At 43.4% G+C, this 23,841-nt stretch overlaps 1 protein-coding gene across 1 annotated transcript in view; it reads right to left on the bottom strand.

Moving 5' to 3' along the window:
* Positions 1-23,841, bottom strand: part of LOC137368764 (neuronal acetylcholine receptor subunit alpha-7-like) — a 135,094-nt gene that overhangs the window by 78,158 nt on the left and 33,095 nt on the right. The window contains exons 2-3 of the mRNA XM_068028962.1: positions 22,417-22,611; positions 18,018-18,104 (exon numbers count right to left, since the gene is read on the bottom strand). Of these exons, the coding sequence (XP_067885063.1) occupies positions 18,018-18,104; positions 22,417-22,611 (282 nt within the window). The remainder of the gene's footprint in view (positions 1-18,017; positions 18,105-22,416; positions 22,612-23,841) is intronic.

Here is a 23,841-nt window from a genome sequence, read left to right as displayed (position 1 = left end):
GCCGCACGGGATGACACCACTCCCAGTGGTCTCAAGTCAAATTACATGATCACATTCTTTTTGTGTCAACAGGAGGGCCAGCAGCAGATCTCTTAATTATTTTGTTTCGGGTAAACCACTAGAGCAATGGCAGCCCAGTAGGGAGCAGCAACAGTGATCACCCTCCTGGTAACTGCGGCAATATGGGAGGTGCCCACCGTAAATATCCACAGAAGCACTTGACTGCATCCAGGACAGTACGTGCAACTACTGAAAGGAGGCAGCACCTCGAGAGTGCCCAACGCCAGAGTGAACATCACGGTGGGATCGAGTAATCTGCCTCCATTTGTTTGAGAACTCAAAGGGAAGGGCCTGTGACATGTTGGCTCAGGGCATGTCAGATAACGATGTTTTAGATATTGAAGATATAAGATTTGGTACGGCCCCCGACACACACATCAGGCTATAAAAGATTAGATCTTATCAATAAACATGAGGAGAGACAGGAGCTGGTAGTCACCCGGCCTATAATGAGACGAGTGGGGAGCATAATCAAATTCCTGATGATTATACCTCAAGGACATGCCAATGGAACTTATTCCGGAGGATACAAATTCATATCCCTGGGAGTGGTGAGGGACGAGCTGGTGTATCAGGTAGGATCCCAGGGGTATATAGCTCCAAGTATAGATGGTGCTGTCATGCTTGACCCTGACCTGCTAAGAATGAGACATATTAATTTCGCCATATGGACATTAAATTTCAAACAATTGCTGAAGTGAAGAAAGGACATTTAAAAAATCGCCAGGCCCTTGGCTGGAAAAACATTTTTTGTATACTAACAGCCAGTGCTTGGAAAGACAAAGGGGCTATTCCATGCTCTAATTTAACCCACAATGGACTTTCAGCACCCGGTATTGTGTGTAAGAAGAGACATCCCAGGGTCGGCTAAGACTAGAGAATTCACAAACAGACGTGGTCAGACCAGCTAGTCACATGACTAACCTGCTTGGCAACCTGGGTTTTTCTGACTTGTACTAACAGTTTGAACTCAGAGTGTCTGTTTGCTCCTGGACTGAAAGGACCTCTCCTGGCTGGCTCACCACAGCCTCTCCTGTATGCTTCCATCTTTTTCTCATGGAACTCCAAATCCACTGGAGACACATGAACCCCCAGGACAGAAAAGTCTCATACATTGAACAAGGTTTAAGAAGAATACTGGGCCCCAACGAAAAGCAAGATCTACCTACAATCAAGGACTCTACAATGAGCCTGAAGTACCAAAACAAAAACCCTCTTCAGAGATTGCCTCAAACTTTTCCACTTTCTTTCTTCTGCTCTGTTCTGTCTCTATCTGCATGTGTGTATCGCATGCTAGCGTGGGCGCGACGTGTATCCGTAGGCGTTAACCAAATTAGAGTTTAAATTTACGTTCAATAAATTTCAACCTTACTTCATTAAGTCTAAGAAAACCTATTTGTGCTGGTTTCTTTCCCTTATAATTGGGAAGCAGTGAACAAGGATTCACTACGGGGGAGCTAAAAAAACAGCGTGTTTAAAAATAAACCCTATTACAGCAAGACCCAGTGACGGCTGAGAGGGAACCCTAGACGCCTTTCTCACCTGGTCATAACAATTCTCTTTTGATGACCACACAGGAATGTTGTACTGAGTTGCAACATTACATCACCTGCACTTGCAATACTCTGAGACCCATCAGTAATGAAAGCCATAATGGTATCGGTCAGTTCTCTCGAGAAAGCCTTCAAGGCAGTGCAAACTTTCCCTCCACAGTGCTGCCTTTTAACAGACTGGACAAGGTTCTTATACGGAGGACTGGAGTGTGATAATAACCACACTTTCTGCTTACAGATCACTGACTACGGCGGGGGATTTCCACCTAGTGGGCAGGGCCTTCACGGGGTATGTATTCAGCCCCTGGTGGGATGGATCATTAAACATTGACAATGTCCCAGAAAGAGTAGCCCAGGAAGTGGTGCAAAGGGCCCTAGCCAGCACTAGGAGGTTTATGGAACAAAGCCATCAAGCAATCACGAGGGGCAGGGTACAGGTGAACCTAGCCAAAGAAGTGGCTAGGAGATTGGAGTAAACAGCCAGCCATACAGCCAAGGTGGCAAGAATGCCGTATAACTGGGAAGTGGGAAGGATCGCTGCAGCTGTTGTGGTCCTGTTAGTTGGTCTCTGTATTTGTTGCTATCAAAGGCTGATGATATCCTAAGCGGTGCAGATGGTAATGCTGGCGAACAAAGGGTACACCACTGTATCCCCTGCAATCGGATATCCTCTCCCAGGAAATATGAAACATGTGAATATTTATGAAGATTACACTATATAGAGGTTCCGGGCACAGCCCTGGTCAATAAGACTTTGGGGAAGTCATAAGAGAATGGTAGGGTAGGAGTTGCAAAGCCCACTAAACTTCAGTATGACCCCTGGAACAATTGGTGAGTGGAGGATGTCGGGAATGTCCTGCCTGGGTCAGGTGGTGCATCTGACCAGAGGTTCAAAAGGAAGGGCTGAAGTGGGAACAGTAGGGTAACATTAGTAGATTATTTAGCATTAGGATATGTTTACAGTCTCAGAAGGAAGATGGAAGCACTGTAGTTGTGGGGAACCAGGGCATGATGGGATGCATGGCAATGGTTATGGGAAGCTGTAAACCTCAGAAGTCTACATCTGTGTAAACATGTTGTCCTTGAGATAAGACTGCAACTGCAGGAAGCACGGGGTATTATAAACTGTGAAAACACCAAGACTTAGGAATGGGGAGGAGACAACAGGGGGGATGATTAGTGAGACAATACACTTCAATTTATTGATCAAGCTGCAGCTTTGGAATGTGTCAGTGGTGGGGGGGGGGCGCGGTGGTGGGGTGGGGGGTGTGTGGGGTAATGTGGACAAATGAGTAATGGTTATTATATTCGATAAATGTGTACTACAGACTCTGTTTCATTGAGAAGCCTCTGGATGTTTCACCAGACACTTCTTCCTTGCACCGTGTTTGAATAAATCTTTAGTACTGTAATCCTGTGGACTCAAGACCAGTGATTTTCCCCAAAACAAGGGTAAGGGTTAGATAATACTTTATTATTTCCTCCCTTGATTTTTCTCTCCTGAAAGTGGTGACTCATATTGAAGGATGACTTCGGTAAGTATTGGCACATTGTTTAACTGAATAGGTAAGGTGGGTGGACCATCACAGCCAATCTAATCCTGACATCCATATACTTGCACTTTTCATCAATCCTTGGATTGTAATCAGGAGCAGCGACCCAGCTTATTTTTCTAATTTCTAGTTCAAGTATTGAGGCCCAACTGTAGATTATCCTGGTTGGATTTTCTTCTGCAATACCTCCCATTCAAGTAGCATAGCAACAAAAAGGGAAAATTGGGCAGAGAAGCGTACTCCTACATCCTCACTCTCACTCCAACCAGGCTGACAGCTCATTGCAACCTTCACTGTCCAGACACATTTAAGTGATGGCGCCTGGCAACACACCAATTTCCCGAGTTGCCACCACTCCTCTCACTACTATTACCAGCAACCTCCGAGACTACCAGGAGAAAGGTGGTGGTCTCAGTGGTGGTAACGAAACCAATTGTGTGGGTTGTCAGGCCCCATGACCCTGTGGCAGCAGCAGCAACCCCCAAGTGTATTAATTGGAGTACTGACCCCCCCCTCTCCCTCCATAAAAGCCCTAGTCATTCACCTCTTGAAGGCTGTGGCTCAGTCTGAGGCATTCAGTGAAAAAAAATGATGCTCTTTTTGTGATGCTTTCCACCCTCTTAAATGGTCTCCTTTCTCTTCTGGCGCTGTATTACTACTAGGGGCTGGAAACTGCGAGGAGGTCAGAGTAAGGCTGGGGCAGCACATAGAAGTCCTGCCCAGACCATTCTATAGCAGGTATAGAAAATCCAGCCCTCAGGACCAGCACAGACTATGCATCAAATTTGGAATATTCCTATACTTTCAGAGTTACACTACTGCTATACATAGCCACCTTCTCTCCATGTTGCATCGTATATGACAAATTCTGTTAACTGATTTGTAACTGAAATGCATTATAAATAAGTCAAATGCACCTCCACCAGTTCATCTGTTTCTCATTTATGTGTCACTATGGGAGGAAATGAACGTGCTGCTGGTGCTCAGAATTGCATGTCCAGGCAGTATGGACTCTCAGAGAAAACTCTGCACAATGTTAATCGAGAATATATTCAATGCATTGCTAATGAATACATTCTGTTTAATAAACCCCATTCAACCAAGAATGTGAACAGTACCTTCATGTCACAAATGCTAATCATATGAAGCTGGACTTGCATTCATTTCGGGAATCTCTTCACAATCTGGGGCACCTAAGCTTCATCTCACTTTTTACAATATTAAAATTTCAAGACTTTTTTAGTCAAAGAAGCACAAATACAATTCTGGATCATAAGAATTTTCAGTTAATACTTTGGAATGAACTGCACAGAGCTTTAGTCACAAAATCAAAACAAGAGAAAGTGTTAGTTATTCTAATTAACTGGTATCGTTGTCCCTCCCCTCCATTTATTATTAACTTATTCCCAGGTCTCTGACAGTGTCTCTACTCATACGTTAAACTATTTTTCTTCTCCTATGCTGATGGACTTGTGATTTCAATAGTGTTCAATAGTTTGATTGATCTGGGTTTGATTGCATTAGTCTGTTCACTGATCAATATTCACTGTGCTTGCTTGCTTAAGCCTAGAATTGATGAAACTGAAACTGTTCTGGTAAACACAGAGTGTTCTGAAAGACATTGTACTGAAATCTGGTAAGTGCTGAGATATTTTAAAGTACTGAAAATAAATCTATTGTTGATTTATAACTAGTGTCATATCTGCATTGCTCTAAGGAAAATCAGATGTATAAAATATCCAGCAATGGTTGAGCAAAATCTAATTTTTTCAGCTCCAGAACTATTTCTTTTATTGCTGGGAAATCCTCCCATCTCCTGGGAGTGATCAATTTTGGGGTTCAAGACCTACTTGCTTGCTATGGGATGGACAGTCCTGATGTAGCACCTATCTGCAAGAAAGCGATACTTATACATCATCATGGAGCAGAAGGCCAGCGACTATTCCAGCAGCTCACAGAAGATATGTCCACATGTGATATGGCATTAAGTGCTCTCGACAAATACTTCGGGCCAAAGAAAAGTGTGATGATAGAGTGATACGCTTTCCGACAGAGATCCCAGGAACATGGTGAACCCATTAAACAATAAGTGACAGCATTGCAGCAATTGGTGGCTACATGTAAATTTGGCACACTAACCAACAAAGTAGCTTGTGACCAATTAATTGAAAATAACTTCAATTCCTCAATTGATGGAATGTTTTCTCATGGAGGATGATGATTTAACCTTGGAAAAAGCCACAATCTTGGCAGTCCAAACCACATCTGCCATGTTAGATTCAAAGAGGTTACGCACACATGCACCCTTAGACTCAGGGTTGCAGACACAGCTTGCCAATCAGCTTCAGTGCAAGGCTTATGGACAAGGAGACCTCATCAACCTCATCAAAATGTGCCCCATCAAGCTCAAATTGTGGAAATGCTAATCGAGTCACAACTCTACATACAGCTCGAGGAAAAAAGTGTAACTCATGTTTAAAGTGGAACCATTTTACAAAGATGTGTAGGTCGTCAAAGAAAAAGACTTCATCGGTTCGACACGTAGGGGAGTCTCTTCCTGAGAGTGAGGTACAACATGTATTTACCATCACAAAAAGTAAAGCACCAGGTCACTTTAAGGAATTCTCAGTCGAGATTGCAGGCATTTCAGTGTCACTTCTTATCGATGTTGGCGGGAAAGTATCTATTTTGATTGACAAACTTTACCATTGGTATTTTTTGCAATTCTCTCTCACTCCTGCAACTCTTCAAGCTTATGATAACACTATCATTTAAGTTTCGGAGATGATCATAGTTTCAGTACATTACAAAAACGCCACCCTAGACAGGTTCACTTTCTATGTAACCAAAGGCCTTATGGGGATAAACCTCTTCGATAGGCTTGGATTCAAACTTGAAGACCCCACTGGAGCACACATTAATGGGATTGATAATACACACCAGTATTCTTCCTTATTTACTGGATTTGGAGAGATCAAAGGGTATTGTCATGCTCCTCGTGTTGACACAATTCAACCAGTTTCACAAAATTTAAGACAGTTGCCGTTTGCAATCTGTGCTGAAGTGTTACATGAGCTGAAATAACTAGAAGCAGATGGTATCATTGAACGAATTCACTCATCACCGTGGATATCAAAACTAGTCATTACACGATGAAAAAATGGTGAACTTTGACTATTCATTGACCTTAAGGCAGTCAACAAAGCTATCATACCAGACACGTATCCACTTCAGTTCAAGAACCGTTAGCATCATCTCATGTCTCCACAAAGCTTAATATGCGACGATGTTATCTTCAGTTACCTCCAGAAGAACAAAGCCGATATCTTACAGCTTTTGTTACCCATGAAGGTGTGTTTCAGTACTGAAGAATGCCATATGGACTAAGTTCAGCATCGAGAGTATTCCAGAAGATAGTTTCTTCAGTCTTGTTGGATGTGGAGGGGTCACTCAACCTACTTGATGACTTCGTTGTCCACGGAAGGGAAAAAGCTGAACATGATCAATAATTATCAGCAGAGCTCACTCGACTTGCAAAACACTTTTGATGCTCAACAAGGACAAATGCACATTTGCGGCACCCAAGATTGAGTTCTCGGTTATAGAGTGACAGCAGCTGGAGTAAAGCTTACACACGACAACTTCAAAGCCTTTCATGCACTTCCAACACCATCTAATGTGAAACAGTTGGCACTGTTCCTCGATATTACCAACTTTTATCATAAGTTCATTCCTTGGTACGCAGAGATCACGGAGCCTCTTCAGAAGCTACTGCACAAAGAGGCTCAGTGGGAATGGACTGTCGCACAGCAAACAGCATTTGAAACGTTAAGGGTGAAGATAGCATCTCCACCAGTCCTCATGCATTTCAGCCCACATGCGGAAACATGTGTAACAGCAGATGTGGCGGGAACTGCAATTGGTGCTGGACTCTCACAGTCCATTAATGGATGCATGCAAACAATAGCTTATGCATCACGCCCATTGTCGGACACTGAATGTAAATATTCTATTGGAGAGCAGGAAGCATGTGAACACTGGCACATGTATCTTTTTGGTAGGAAGTTTACTCTCCGCGCAGATCACCAAGCATTATTATTAATTGCGTCAGGATCAGGTCACCGACCTCTACGCATCTACAGATGGTCAAATCATCTACATCAGTATAACTTCGAGGTCGATTATCTTGCAGGTTCACCCAACCCAGTAGCTGATATGCTTAGCAGTAATACTACTGCAGATAGTGTTAGTGATAGAAAAGCATACTATGTCAAATGTACAGGTGCAAGGGAACCACAATTTAAAACTGGAGATTGGGTTTGAGTCAAACAGCCAAATCGCAACCACAAACTTGCTTCATCAGTATCAGGTCCAAAGCAGATTAAATATTTTCTAGGTACCAATGCCTATCTGTTGGAATGCGAGACCAGGATATTTTGAGGACAGCGGTTATGAGGATACATTTCCTTTTTCTATGAATGGTGTCAATAATCCCCCTCATCAAGCTGATCAAACACATGCACAACCTCAAATTCGTAAATCTAATCGCAGACCTAGGAGACCTTCCCATCTCAAAGACTATTTCTGTACTTAGAGAAAACAGACAAGTTGAACACTAAGAATTAACGATGTATATATGTTTGTTTTTCAGAATACTTTAACTAAAAATAATGTTTTTAGTCAATAGGGGGAAAATGTAGGGCTGGATTTTATAAGCTCGCCACCAAACTCTGATAGTGTGGTGGCTCATTTAAATGGCCGGGGTGGACCACCACCCCCCCCCCCACCAATGACATGGAGGGGGGTGGGCAGTCCATCCCCAGCAATGGCATCAGGTGCCACAGCGCAGGTGCTAACGCATTTTTAAAGGGCTTTGAGCACTACATTACAATTTAAATTTTTAAAGGAATATTCACTTTTTAAAAATACGTAATGTGATCCCAACCCTCTCCCACCCTCCCCAATAAGCATAGAAGTAATTACCTGCCCTCTCCTCCAGCAAAACATTTACCTTGTGTTGCCGACCTTCCCGCCCGAGGTTCATCAACTTTAAACTTTACTCCTTCCCACCACCCCCTAGACCAATGAAATTAATCTGACCCGCTCCCCCCACCCCCTCATTGAAAAACTTACCTGCTCCCCCCTCCCCACCAGTGTTTCGCTTCGGATCTTCAGACGGAGATCCGAAGGCGCAGGAGTGCTGGTCACCAGCACCAAAATCGCCCCGGACTGGATGGCAGGAGTGGGTAGGTCATTTATTCATTCATTTACATTTTATTAAATATGCAGATTTGGCTCCCGTCGCCAAGCAGAGGGCGGCAGCGTTGCTGCCATGAGGCTTCGCCGGTAATGTTGGGCCAGGCCTTCCCAGCGTCGAGGCTGGAGGTATTTTCCAGCCCCAGCCCGCCACGACCCCTGACATTGGGAGGTCTGTAAAATGCAGCCCGTCGTGTTCAATGGTTTGATTGATCTGGGTTTGATTGCATTAATCTGTTCATCAATCAATGTTCACTGTGCTTGATTGCCTAAGTCTCGTATTGATGAAACTGAAACTAAAAAGATAGGTTGAAATATTCTAGTAAACACAGGGGTGTTCTGAAAGACATCGTGTTGAAATCTTGTAAGTGCTGAGATATTTTAAAGTACTGTAAATAAACCTGTTATTGATTTAGGACTAGTGCCATATCTGCATTGCTCTGAGATCAATCAGATATATAAAATATCAAGCAAACCGGCAAATTATCACAATTTTTAGCATTTCTGTCTTTATTTTTCAGTCAAAGTCTGTCTATGAAGACCACCAGGAGCTGATTGGGTTGACTACAGCTCCAATTTCTCTCCCTCACTGTGAAAAATAACTTTGTTTCCCACTTATCTACTTTTTCTTGTATCCTTCAATTCCCTTGCCTCAAACGTACCTAATTATCTCAAATTTAGTTATATTGACTGTTGCAATGGTCTTTGCTGTTAATTCATTCTGCAATAAAGGTTCTGTCCGACTTCAAATGCCATCAAAACTAAATTCATCATAGAATCATAGAATGGTAAAATATAGAAGGAAGCCATTGGATCCATCGAATCTGCACTGGCCTTTTTGGAGAGCATTCCAGTTTGTCCCACACCCCCCGTTCTTTCCCCATATTCCTGCAATTTTTCCTCCTTCAAGTATTTATCCAATTTCCCTTTTGAGATTTACTGTCATTTATGGGATCTTCTTCTGTGCAAATTGACTGCTGCATTTGTCCTTGCAACAGGAAAATAATTCACGACATGCAAATTACCTTGAAACGTTTCCAAGATGTGATAAGGTGCTTTATAAAAACAAGTTCCTACTTCTGCTTCTTCCAATTATTTTATTTATTTTTATGACATGGAAGTTGCCAACAGTTCAATGGTCTTTCGCTGTTACTATTTACTGGATGTTTCACTCCAGAAACTCCCTTTTCGAGAAAATGCAGAGCCTAATAAACAAATTGTCAACGAAATTTGTGGGAACGCAAGGTTTTGAAGCATTGGCTTTTGGAGAATACAATTTTGCTAGTGGTTCATTACTTACAGATAAACATACATGCTATTGATTATTTTCATCTGAAAAAAAAAGTACTTTCACCCCCTAAATTAAAAGCAAAATACTGTGGATGCTGGAAATCTGAAATAAACCCAGAAAGTGCTGGAAATACTGAGCAGGTCTGGCAGCATCTGTGGAGAGAGAAACAGAGTTAACGTTTCAGGTTGATGATCTTTCATCAGAATTGGCAAAGTTTAGAAATGTAATAGGCTTTGAGCAAGTGCAAGGGGGAAGTGGGAAGAGACTGGACCAGGGGAGAAAAATAGAGTCAAGATAGGAAGAAATAAGTTCTGTGGGGCAGGAACAGGCTGAAACAATGGGCCTACCAGGACAGTCCTGTTTGTGGATTTTGGGAAGGAGGTAGAAGTGGGCTGTTCAGGGTTGGGGGATTATGAAGTGGGAAGCTGTAGAGGGAAGATCTCCAGAGGAGATGATTTCAGTGACAGTCCTGGAGACAGTGGCTTGATGTTCGGTGGTGGGGTCATAGTCCAGGGGGAGGTAGGAAGAAGTGTCTGAGAGTTGGCTCCCTCTGCAACACCAGGGTCCATTCCTCCATCACCCCTGCCACCTTTTCACCTTCCCACAGCACCTTGCTATGCAATCGCAGGTGGTGTAATACATGCCCTTTTACCTCCTCTCTCCTCACCATCCAAGGCCCCAAACACTATTTACAAGTGAAGCAGCAATTAACTTGTACTTCTTTCAATTTAGTATACTGTATTTGCTGTTCACAATGTGGTTGCCTCTACACTGGGGAGACCAAACGCAGATTGGGTGACCGCTTTGCAGAACACCTCCACTCAGTCTGCAAGCATGGCCCCAAGCTTCCGGTTGCTTGCCATTTTGGTACACCATTTTGCGCTCATGCCAACATTCCTGCCCTTGGCCTGCTGCAGTGTTCCAGTGAACATCAATGCAAGCTCGAAGAACAGCACCTCATCTTCTGGTTAGGCACTCTACAGCCTTCTGGACTCAACATTGAGTTCAACAATTTCAGAGCATGACTGCCATTTATTTTATTTTATTTTTCAATCATGTGCCTGTCTTAAACTTGTTTTTCATGGTTTTTCTTTTGGACAGAACTGTTCATTATTCTGCAATTAACACTCTCTCTGGACAAATGTCTTTTGTATAGTCTTTTACTCTAACTATTAGCACTCCCTTTGCCTTTTTTTCTTGACATCTTTGTCATTTAATCTCTCCTGCCCGCCGCCCTATCACACACCTTCCCTTTATTTCCTCTTCCCCCTCCCCCCCTTTCACTTCTTCAAAGTCTATTACATTTCTAACCTTTGCCAGTTCTGATGAAAAGTCACAGACCTGAAACGTTAACTCTGTTTCTCTCTCCACAGATGCTGCCAGACCTGCTGAGTATTTGCAGCATTTACTGTCTTAATTTCACCCCCTCGTGTAAAGATTGGTGATTCCAAATGAAACCTCAGGTACGATTCAACCGCAGCAGTCCATTTTACCTCATGAGGTATGTTCCCTGAACCTATATTCCCTGCGGGTGCTGTGCTTGAAGGAAGATGGATAAGGGGTAGGATGACAGCAATATAGCCCTGATTCTCCGAAACAAGATTTATTCAAGTGCCACTCACCCGCTGGGACTATGGAATTGAGAAATTTACCCTTACATTCTCTATTTACTCCACCAGAGCCAACATATTGGTATCTGTCCATTTCTCAAAGACTAATGCAGTTTGAACACCTTTTCTAGAAAGGCTTTGGCTTGTTTATAAGGTGCTTCTTTTAAGAATTTGCAGTTCTGCTAATAAATAAAGGCTACACTTTCCAAAATCTATTGTTTAAACAGTTAGCAATCACCAATAGATACGTGGCTAGAATCAGTTGAAGGAAATAATGCTGGCAGCATTGGGCCAGTCTGCTTGAATTACAGAGAGAAATTTTCCCCCTCAGCATTTTCCATGTTGGGTGGATACAGTGTGATTGGGGCATGTGCTGAAATTTCAGAAATGTGTTTCCAATGCACGCAAGATCCTGCGACAACTGAACTGAAGAGAAAAATTGACTGTGCCATCATTTCGCGCTCAAAGTGTATTTACAAACCCGAGCTAATGTTTGGATTAATAGTGTTTCAAGCATTCTGCATTGTTCCTCTCTGCTTCTTGTTTAGCCTAGTTCAGTGAACTTTCATTTTCAGTGAATATTTTTAAAAAATATTTCCATGTTAGTTTAATGTTTCCATTTTATTATTTAAAGTGAGTTCCCAAAGTGCTGAGATATAATTCACAACAATCTCCAATGATTTTATTCATTGCATATTATGAAGAATAAAGAACACGTTCAAATAGTTGAACACCTCTGTTCAAAAACTCCATATCTTAACTCAGACCAAGTCCTGTTCACTCACTTTTAAAATTCTGATCCTTCTTTACAAATCCCTCCATGACATCACCTCTCCCCATTTTTTTAACCTCCTCCAGCCCTACAACCGTCTGAGATCTCTGCGCTCCTCTAATTCTGGCCTCTTGTCCATCCCTGATTTTAATCACTGCAGGAATGGTGGCTGTGCATTCAGCCGCCATGGCATCCTGAGAAATGCCTTGGGACATTTTACTATGTTAAAGGAGCTTTATAATTGTAAGCTTATGATCTTGTTTTTGCTATGATAACCATACTGAGTTGTTACTAAATTCAATTAAATGCTCAACTATTCTGAAAATCGCAACCATAAAACAATTTGATCACCTCTCAATTTTGGAACTGGACTCTTAGCCTGAATTTCAGCTGTTTCCTAAAAATGTCCATTGTTCAATAACATCTTTCCATTTCATCTTTGGTTCCTGCCAGTTTCCCTCAATAAATCCACAGCTCATTTGATTTAATTTGGGATGAGCCTACACACTAGGTTTTGAAATAATGAAACACATTTTCAACCAAACGCCAACTTTACAACCTGGTTCTCCTCATGTATTTGTATTAACTAATAAATCTCTCATTATGTTACTCATTAGTAGTCCAATGCATTGAAGTCTGATTTCTGATGTCTATTGTATTCTACTGCAGCCTAAATGCACCAGCAGTTTCTTCATCACTGTATAACAGTAAATTTACTAAAGCAAATATGTCTGACGAAAGTGGTCTGAATTTTCCCAGAGGCGTCGGGACACTGATGTCAGGACTAAATGGGGGTCCCAAGCCCACACTCGCTAGCAACAAGATGGGCTCAGTGATCTTCCAGGAGGTGGCCTGCTAATTGGCTTCCACGCAACATGCCGTCCAATTAAGGATAGCAGGCGGGCTCTTGCTGCTGCCGGCCCAATCAGAGGGCTCACTGGAAGAGGCAGGCACTGGTGATGCAGGTTGGGGACCACGAGAGCAACTCAACATGGAGGCATCCTCTGAAGAATTGAACAGGTCAACTAAATAAATTGTGGCCACAGCTGGCAGGCCATCATTGGAGAGGGGGAACACCTCGACAGGAAGGCCTGTGGCCACGGCTGTTGTCTTTGCAGCCCAGTAGATCCTTACTGGGTTGCTTTGCAGGATGTGACTCTGGCACTCCACCACCCTCCTCACCCGGTCTGCTGCCAGGAGGTCGACAGCCTTTCAGCCACATTGGGCGACCCATCCACCATCTGGAGACTCTGATGGCATGGGAGGATTGCCTTCAATTAGCAGTTTATTTGGCCTAATTAGCTACTCACTGCTGGCGGGCAGGTAGCCATCACCTCCCAGAAGCCGCCTCCCTGAAAATGGGCCAGAAGCAGGAATGTGGTGGCATACCGGCACTCTGGCCAGTAGCAAGAGATTGCCACCACACTTGCCTCCAAGCCTGGCTCTGTTGCAAAATCTAGCCCAAATTAAAATTATTACTTTGAAAGATACAGATTTCATAGCTGTCTTTTTGTTATATTGTTTATCCATTTATGTCAAAAACTTGTTCCACTTTTAGGGGTTAGTTGTTGCTTAGTTGGTAGTACTCTCACATCTGTCCAGAAGGTTGTCACTCCAGAATTGGCCTTTATAGCCACTCCAGGCGCTGCTTCACAAACCACTGACCACCTCCAGGCGCGTATCCATTGTCTCTCGAGATAAGGAGGCCCAAAAGAAGTTGGTAGTACTCTCACATCTGTCCAGAAGGTTGTGGATTCAAATCCCACTCCAGAGACTTGAGCATAAAACCTATGTTCACGCTCCAGTGCAATACTGGGGGAGTGCTGCACAACCGGCCATCTGATCTTTTGGATGAGACTTTAAACTGACATGCCATCTGCCTTCTCAGGTGGCCGTAAAAGATCCCATGGCACTGTTCGTAGAAAAGCAGGGGAGCTCTTCCCAGTGTCCTGGCCTATATTTATCTCTCAACTAACATTACTATAAGAGATTATCTGGTCATTATCACATTGTGGTTTGTGGGATCTTGCTGTGCACAAATTGGCTGCCACATTTCCTACTTCCCTGAAGTCTGCAAGCTGTAAATCTGCACAGGGGAAAAAGTGAATGGAATTTTTGAGCAGGATCCAAATGCGGTCCCAGTGACATGAAGGATGGGCTCAAGGGGAGGGAAAGTCCACACCAGACAAACATACAAATTAGGAGCAGGAGTCAGCTTTTTAAGCCTTTTGAATCTGCTCCACCATTCTATAAGATCATGGGTGATCTGTTTGTGGACTCAACTCCACTTACCTGCCTACGCACCCCCCGCAACCCCCAATACCCTTTGACCCCCTTGTTTGTCAAGAATCAGTCTACCTCTGCCTTAAAACATTCAATGACCCCGCTGCCACTGCTCTCCAGGGAAGAGAGTTCCACAGACTCATGACCCTCTGAAAGAAAACATTTCTCCTCATCTCTGTCTTAAATGGGAGATCCCTTATTTTTAAACTGTGCCCCCTAGTTTTAGTCTCTCCTTCAAGGGGATAACATTCTTTAAACATTTATCCTGTCAAGTCGCTTTAGGATCTTAAATATTTCAATAAGATCACCTCTCATCCTTCTAAACTCCAATGAATACAGACCCAATCTGTCCAACCTTTCCTCACAAGATAATCCTCTCATCCCAGCAATCAGTTGCGTGAACCTTCTCTGAACTTCTTCCAATGCAATTAAATCCTTTCTTAAGTAAGGAGACCAAAACTATACACAATACTCTAGGGGCTGGATTTTGCTCTTTCCCAGGTGTTGAGTTCTGTGGCTAGGGTAGGCTTGAAGAAGGCTCCGGACGAGGCCTGCCATGGACCTCGATGCCGGGAGGGCCCGGCCCGATGCTCCCGGGGGTAGCGAGGCACTGTGGCGGCCTCCCCGCCTCCGGGCGAGGGGACCACAATTGTAATATGCTAATCAATTAAAATAATTAATTTAAGCAAGCTTATATCATCTCCTGATGGCCTGCCGTGATCTTTGGCCCGGTGGCTGGCACTCCCGTGCCTTCGGATACCCAGCTGAGGAATTGAGGAGCAACACTGGTGGGTGGGGGAGGTAACATTAGGTAAATTTATCCATGCTGTGAGCAGGGGGCATGCCAAATTAATGTCATGGGTGTAGGTGATGGTGGGAAGGGTTGTAGTTTAAAGTTTGTGCAGTTTGTGGGGAGAAGGTCAGATGGTAAAGGTGTTTTGGAGGGAAGGGCAAATATTTAATTTAATTGTTATTGGGGTGGGGGAGGGCAAAAGAAATGTGTTTATTTAATTTAATTAAATCTATCTTTAAATAATTTAAATATGCCGGTAGGGCCAACAGCCTTTTCAAAATAGCATCAGCGCTTGTGCACAGCCAGCTGACGCCATTGCCAGGAATGGACAACCCACCCCCTCCATGTGATCCGAGGGGGGCGGCCCGCCCCAGCTATTTAGATGAGCCACTGTGCTTAGGATCGCGACGGCTCTGCGACATGTGCGGGCTGCCATTTTTTCGTCCGCCACCGATGCCTTAGATGTGGTCTCACCAATGCCCTGTACAACTGCAGCAAAACATCTCTACTTTTATATTTCATTCCCCTTGCAATAAACGACAATATTGTATTTGCCTTCTTAATCACTTGTTGCACCTGCTTACTAACCTTTTGTGTTTCGTGTACTAGGACACCCAGATCCCTCTGCATCTCAGAGTTCTGCGATCTCTCCCATTTAAATAATGTGTTGCCTTTCTATTTTCCTGGCCAAAGCTCACTCTTTCCCATGTTATACTCCATCTGCCAAATCTTTGTCCTCATAACTTACTCTCCAACTTATCTTTGTGTCATCAGCAAATTTAGCAACCATACATTCAGACCTTTCATTCAAGTCACTGATATAGATTGTAAATAGCTGAGGTCCCAGCACTAATTCCTGTGGCATTCCACTAGTTACAGCTTGCCAACCTGAAAACAACCCATGTATGCCTACTCTCTGTTTGCTAACCAATCCTCTATCCATGCTAATCTGTCACCCACTAAACCATGGGGTCTTATTTTGTTTAGTAACCTTTGATGTGGCACCTCGTCAAATGCCTTCTAGAAATCCAAGTACACCACATCCACAGGTCTCCCTTTATCCACATTGCTTGTTACTTCCTCAAAAAACTCTAATAAATTAGTCAAACACGATTTCCCTTTCACAAAACTATGTTGGCTCTGCCTGATTGCATTGAGATTTTATAAATGACCTGCTATAACCTGCTTAATAATAGATTCCTTAAGAGTCGATACCAGGAATTACCCTGACCCCATCTTTTATACCACCCAACAATGTGCACTCCTGGTCGAACCTGGGGTACAGATCCCTTCAGCAGTGAAAATGCAACCCGTGAGGGAGCCCAGGCCTGGTTCTGTTCTGGATTCAACACAAATACAATCAACTGCCCAATTGGACAACGATAAAAAAAAATGATGACCAGGTGGCCAAGGGGTGGCTTGCCAATGTTGCTTCACCCATTTCCTCCTGTAGTTGGCACCTAAGATGTGCCCAACTACACATGGAGAGCCTTCTGATGTATATAAATCACTTGATCCCAAACTGACCTCAAATACTCAGAAGGGTCAGAAATTGAGGTCACCACCACCCACTCTATCACATTTACATTGAGTGGAGCGGAGCTAAGGAATTATAGTTATTTGCACAATTATGCCAAATATCTTTCTCGCTCTATCTCCCAGCACATCTATAGTTCTTTCTGATGTTATCTAGCATTGCATCAATGAGGGCTTTCTCTCCACTGAAACTCCAATGACCAGCATTTTGAATAGGTGAACATTTGCCATGTTCTGAGTAGGAAGAACTCTGGGACCAATGTCTGAAATCAGCTTTAAATATCTCATAAACATCCCCTATCCACCTTGATAGTAGCCACCTTTGGTAAACAATGGAATGTCAACCTAAAGAACACATTTAAATCACATCATGTATTTAATGGATTAATCTCCATTAAAAAAAATAACACTTTATTTCCACTGCTTTAACGGTGTAAATTTGTGTTCTCATGCAACACGGTACATTCTGGGTATTTTAGCTTCACAGCACCAGGGTGAAAACTACAATTCCCATGATTTATCTATCCCCTCTCCTTCCCTCTGTGCTCCTCCTCCCTATCACATGCATTCACATGTACACACACAACAGAAATTGTCAATAACAGCCAGATATCCCCAGATCAAATGAAATTACCAGCTCTGGGATTGTAGAAATCTGAAAAAAATTGCGGGCCTAACATATAGAAAACTTCTTACAGGTATCTCTAACATTAAAGGCCGACACCTTGCTTTTAACCTGAGCAAGTCGTGCTTGGAGAATGGTCAATGCGGGTTCACCAGGAACCATTCTATGACACATCACTTGATTGCCTGGAAATTTTGCAATTTTATTTCCAATCCGCCCTCAAATTTCAATGATTTTAAATTTGCAATGCTCATTGGGATAATTTGTTTTGCGGCAGATCCTTACTCAAAATGGTGGAAGGTTTGCTGGAATGACACCTGCTTCAGAAAACAAAGCGGAACCCATCAAGATTGACCCAGCTTGTGTACAAAAAAACAAATATTCCATGTTAAATATTTATTCTGCTGTAGTTTACATCCAAGCACCTGAGTATTCTGTAAGCCAGGTGTACGTCTTCACAAGAAATACCAATGTACGTAAACTCATGTATTTTGCTTTTTTAAAGAGACTTAAACACAAGTTCAATTTCAAAAATTGTTAAATTTCCCCTTTTTAAAACAGCATTGGTGATGATAGGGAACTGACAACTCAATGCCTTTGTAATCTATTAAATTAAACTGACAAATTATATATCTATTCCACTTACCAAAGGAGTACAGATTGGCTTAAGAGTCGACACACTTACCAATCAATGGGACTGAGTCAGATGATGCTGGCATTATCTCAGCCACAAGCAGCATAAATACCGTTAATGATAACAGCACAGTGATCCCTGTCAGACAGAAAAGAAGTGGTGAGAAGGTGAAATAACATAACTTTTGAAAGTTAAGCAGTGCAGTCCAAAAAATAGCATTAACTGTGTTCGCCTGAAGTAACAGCTAAGATCAAAAGAATCTCAGTCCTCCATTTGTGCCAGTTGGGCAGGGGGGCTTTGAGGGATTTTCAAGGGACACAGGTTTCTTTTCAGTTTGCTAATTACCATTCTGGAGTATTTCTGGGCTGCTGTTGGAATTGTCTGCGGAACCAAGTTAGGTCAACACTCCACCAAAAGATATCAAACAGATTTTATCTCACCCAGTGCAATAAATGACAATCAGTCCAAACTGGAAATTCCCTCCAGGTTTTAGTGCAATCCCAAAACCCCAATATGAACTGATTGTCCCCTTGGAATTGGGCTTCCATGCCCTTTCCCAGCCTTTTTTTACTCTTTGCATCATGTTCAGTCCCAGACACACAGAGGGCAGGACTTCAGGACCCCAACATCAGAACCAAATGGGGGTCCCAAACCTGCACTTGCCAGAAGCTGGACAGGGGGAGCTATTTTCCCCAAGGCGCCTCCTAATTGGCCCCCCCACCCCGTGCTATTAAGGGCCCTATTAAGGACAGTGGGCGGGTTCCTGACCCAATCACAGGGCCGGCAGATCTAGAGCCTTGGCAGCCCTACTGGGAGAGGTGGGCGCTGTGAGGCAGGTAGGGGACATCAAAGTGGAGGTGCCCTTGGAGGCATAAATTTACACTATAAATTCAGAGGGACCAAGCAGGCAGGCCCCTTGGAGCAGAGAGGAAATTCCACTGGCTGTGGCCTTTGCTACCTACCGGTGGCCCCGTCTTTGGGGGGTGAAGCCTCCTGCTCCAATGGCCCCCCAGCCTGCCACAGGGAGGTTGCCTCCATTGAGGTGGAGTCCTCCCCACGCAGTGGGTAGTGGGGGTGGGCGCTCTGTGACCAGAAAATGCCGGTGGGCCTTCAAAATCACCCCTAATTGGGGCCTTAATTATTTAAATTGGCTTTTTGCCTCTATTCAGCAGGCAGCCAACCTGCATCCCGGCCACCTCTGGGAAACTTCCCCATTGGTGGGAATGCATCAAAGACCAGTCCCGACATGGCTCCCTGCTATTTTTTTGGACCTCCAGACTTCAAGCTCGCCACCTTACCTGCACGAAGGAAAACAATCCCAGCTTCTCTAGTCTTGTCAAAATAACTGAGTCATAGGGTTGAATTTTATTATCCCGCTGCCGAGAGTGGCAGCGGGTGTGCAAAATGCAGCGGTCCCACCTGTCATGTCCATGCTTACTCTCTGCAAGAGCAACTCAGCTAGTCCCACTGCACCGCCCTTTCCTGGAAATTTTTTCTCTTCAGATAGTTATCAAATTCCCCTTTGGAAGTCACGATTGAATCTACCTCCTCCATACTGTCAGGCAGTACATTCCAGATCCTAACCACCAGCTTGTGTAAAAGGTTTTTCCTCTTGTCGCCTTTGGTTCTTTTGCCATTCACCTTAAATCGGTGTCCTCTGGTTCTCGATCCTTCCGCCAATGGGAACAGTTATTCCCTATCTACTCTGTCCAGATTTTTCACGCCTCTATCAAACCTCCTCTCAACCTTCTCTTATCTAAAGAGAAAACCCCCAGCTTCTCCAATCTATCAACGTAACTGAAGGCCCGCTTCCCTGGAACCATTCTCGTAAATCTTTTCTGCACCCTCTTTAAGTGCTTTCACATCCTTCCTAAAGTGCCCAGAATTGGACACAATACTCCAGTTGAGGTTGATCCAGTGTATTATAAAAGGTTTGCATAACTTCCTTGCTTTTGTACTCTATTCCTCTATTTATAAAGCCCAGGATCCTGTGTACCTTATTAATCGCTTTTTCAACATGCCCTACCACCTTTAATGATTTTTGCACATATACCCACAGGTCCCTCTGCTCCTTTAGAAATGTATCATTTATTTTATATTGCCTCTCCTTGTTCTTTCTAACAAAATGTATTATTTCACGCATATGCATTAAATTTCATTCACAAGGATGAAAGTGTACAACTATCAGGAAAGACTGGATAGGGCAGGGCTCTTTTCTCTCTAGAAAAGAGAAAGCTGAGCTGTGACCTGATAGAGGTCTCTGACATTATGAAGGGGATTAATAGGGTAGATGCCAACCTCCCACCCACCTCCCACTGCCTCCACATACCTCCAGCTGTTTAGCCAAGGCAGGCACATTACCTAAACACCGTGCAACACAATCACTGATATTTTGCCCTCTCGCTTGCAGGACAAGGTGGAACACAATAGAAGAGAGCAGAACAAAATTGGTGGGGAACAGGTACACCTGCATCTCCTGAACCCTATGGAGGAGATGGTTCATCGTATAAGGGGGCTGTCCACGACCATGGCATTCGGTGTCACTGAGAACTTTGAGAATGATGGTATGTTCCTGCCTTACGCCCCTGCTCAATTTCTAGCTCACCCTCATGCTGCAATTTGGCATGATGATCAAGCTGTAGATGGTGTAACCATGGACCTCTTGCTTCCCACCTGACCCCACTTCCCACACCTCACCTCTCCCCTTCTGATTTTCTGCTTTCAGACACCAAGAACTGCCACCTGTCCAGCCATAGCAGCCTCAGGAGGAGGAGATGCTATGTGCATTGGCTGGCCTGGCAAACAGCCTCCTGTTACTGTCAATGGGTATGGAAAAGTCTGTCGCCAACTTAGTAGCGGGCATTGCACAGAGCTTGCCTTCTCTTCACAATCTCTGCTCCATCTTCCTGTTGTGCTCCAGACCCAGAGGCACTGTAACTGCTGTAACTGCTTCCACCTTACCTGATGCAGTCTTTGTGTGGACAGGTCACCTGATTCTCTGCCCTTCCTATGAGGATGCAGCAACACTCCCTGCCAAATCCAGAAACTCACCCTAACACCTCCAAAAACATACCAGAGTACTTCCGACACTTTGCAATAGCAGAAGTTCTTTAAAATCACCTTACCTGCAAGTTGGGGCCTAGCCCCTCTTGCAACTGAGCCTGATCCTTGTTGAGTGACCTGTGAATTCATCCAATGGACCTGCATGGCCGAAATTTGGGCAATGGGCATCTCGCCTGTCAATAGGGCTGTGTGAGGTCAGGATAGCACCAGTTCAGCTGCTTCCTGTGTTCTCATGGGATGCTCGCGTAGGTGCCCTTCTCACGATGTTACGCCGCAGAAGGGGAATCTGCTTCTGTGCTACAGAGATGAAATCTGTGCCCATTCTATCTTTATAGGGCAGAGTAACAGAGAAATTACTCTGCCCTATAAAGACAGAAAAGGCACTGACAAAAATGCCTGTCTAAATTAATTCATCAGAAGCTTTGCCTGAGTTTTTCCAACTTATCTATATGATTTATTCAAGGGGCCAAATCTTGCTGAGAGAAATAACAGTGTCTTAACGACACACACATTAATAACAATATGTATTTATATAGCACCTTTAACATAGTAAAACATTCCAAGGCTCTTCGCAGGAAAAGACAGATAGGGAGGCAGAGGTTTAGGGAGGGAATTCCAGAGCTTAGGCCCTGGGCAGCTGAAGACACAGCCACCAGTGGTGGAGCAATTAAAATCGGGGATCCTCAAGGGGCCAGAATTAGAGGAGCGCAGATATCTGAGAGCATTTTTATTTTTGTCTGTATAAAATGTCATTGGAGATTAATTCGTCATGATAAATTAACTTTAAAATATTTAACAAGTTCTGGAAACTGAATGGCAAAATATGATTTTGCTTCTGGGACTGACAATACCAAAATCTTTGCTGTGCGTTGGCTGTACAAGTGTTAAGTGAAGTTTGCGCAGTTTCATCTTCATTCCTGGGGTAGTGAGCCACATTGTGAATATGTATGCACAAACCAGCTATTTCATTCAGGATGGCTGGCATGAAAAATGGACAAATTAGCGCTGGTGAGCGAATGACATTTTTGAAAGAATGTGATTACAGTAGATTGGGCAGAATATAGAGAGGTTCTCTTCCACATTTGGCCCATGGTTTAATTCATTTGATCGTGTTTGATTTAGACACAGCATGAGAAATGGAAAACCATTCGATCCCCAGCATTGGTTACAATCACTTTGATGAGTGCAACATTCAAAACAATAATACATTTTTAAAAAAATGTTCCGCACAGAACAACAGAAGTACATTGCTGCTATTTATAATGCTTTCTGTTTCAGGTCATCTCACTTAAAGGTCTTTCATTATCTTCTTTGACAACTCAAGTTCTACTTTCCATCCAAATGCCTCAAACACCAACAAAAAAGATATTTATTGATTAAGACCCACCTAATGAAATTTTCTCTCCAGAATCAGCTGGCAACAGGAATACAAGAAGTGCCAGTCCAGATATTAAGACGCATGGAATCAGCAGGTTTAGTCCATAATAGAGTGTACGCCTACGCATCATGACTGTATAGGTCACGTCTGTATAGGGCTCTTCACAGCACTCATAACGGATCTCATTCCTCTTTCCTGGTACTCCTGTAATACAATAATCACAGGCATATTGTACTTTTAGTAAGGACATAACTATAATTCACTTAACAGTGAACATTAGAGGAGAAAGCAGAAAAAAAAACTCTTAGGACAGTGGGGTAACTTTGACCTGTGCGATAGTAATAAAGTGGATTGTAGTGAATTGACTATCCATTTCACTTCTCTCTCCATATTCTTTCCAGTGGAAACGAAAATGGGGAGAGATGTTCAAGAGGCTGATAATTCACTATCACATATTTTACAGAATCGCAAAGAGTCAAAATTATTCCCACTGAGTTAGATTTGAATCGTTAATTCTTCTGCACTTGTCAAAATACTCACATTTTCATCTACAAAATTCTGAAAAACTAGTCTGTTCAATTCATCAAATTATATTCCATTCATCAGATATTTGCCTGGGTTTTCCACAGAGACGTTCACCATGACTTAGGACAGCAAGACAGCCCATGTTGCGGACTTTTCCACAATTGTTGCTCATGCTGCTTATCAACTGTCCAAATGCCAGTTTACTTCTGCAGGAAAGAAGGGAAGAATTGCTTTTAGGTAGCACCTTTCACAACCTCAGGGTGTCCTATAGTATTGATGTTGTAATGTAGGAAATGCGGCAGCCAATTTGCACGCAGTAACGTCCCAGAAACAACATTGTAATATGACCTTTTATCTGTTTTTAGTGATGTTAGTTGAGGGATAAATATTGGCCAGGGTGAACTCTCATACTCTTCTTCAAAAAGTGCCATAGGATTTTTACATCCACCTGAATGGACAGATGGGCCTCGGTTTAAGATTTAATCAAAAAGACAGCAGTCTTTTACGAGTATGCCACAGTTCGCGGCAATGCACTTTAAAAACAGCGTGCATCCCGCCTGGAAGTGCCATCCCTGAGCCCCCACGATATTATGCTTATTTAAATAGAGGGGGTGGAGCAGCCGCCCCAATGACATAAGGGGCGGCCGCTGCGTCCCCAACAATGGCATCCGGCACTACCACGCAGGCGCTGGTGCCATTTTTAAAGGGCTCAAAGCCCTTCAGTAGCCTTCTAAAATTTAAAGGTCCCGATCTCCGGGATGTAACAATACAATGTCATGTCAAATAGAAATCACTTCTCCCACCCCCTCAATGGGTAAATTAAACATTAATCGCAATCTTCCCCCATAATAAACCTTTAATAGTATTCTGAACTTTCCCCCCCAAAATTTGTTCCCTTTGACCCCCAAC

This window comes from Heterodontus francisci, chromosome 4 (genome assembly GCF_036365525.1).
Source record: "Heterodontus francisci isolate sHetFra1 chromosome 4, sHetFra1.hap1, whole genome shotgun sequence".
NCBI classification, from domain to species: domain Eukaryota; kingdom Metazoa; phylum Chordata; class Chondrichthyes; order Heterodontiformes; family Heterodontidae; genus Heterodontus; species Heterodontus francisci.
This window is presented reverse-complemented; position numbering and strand designations above follow the sequence as displayed.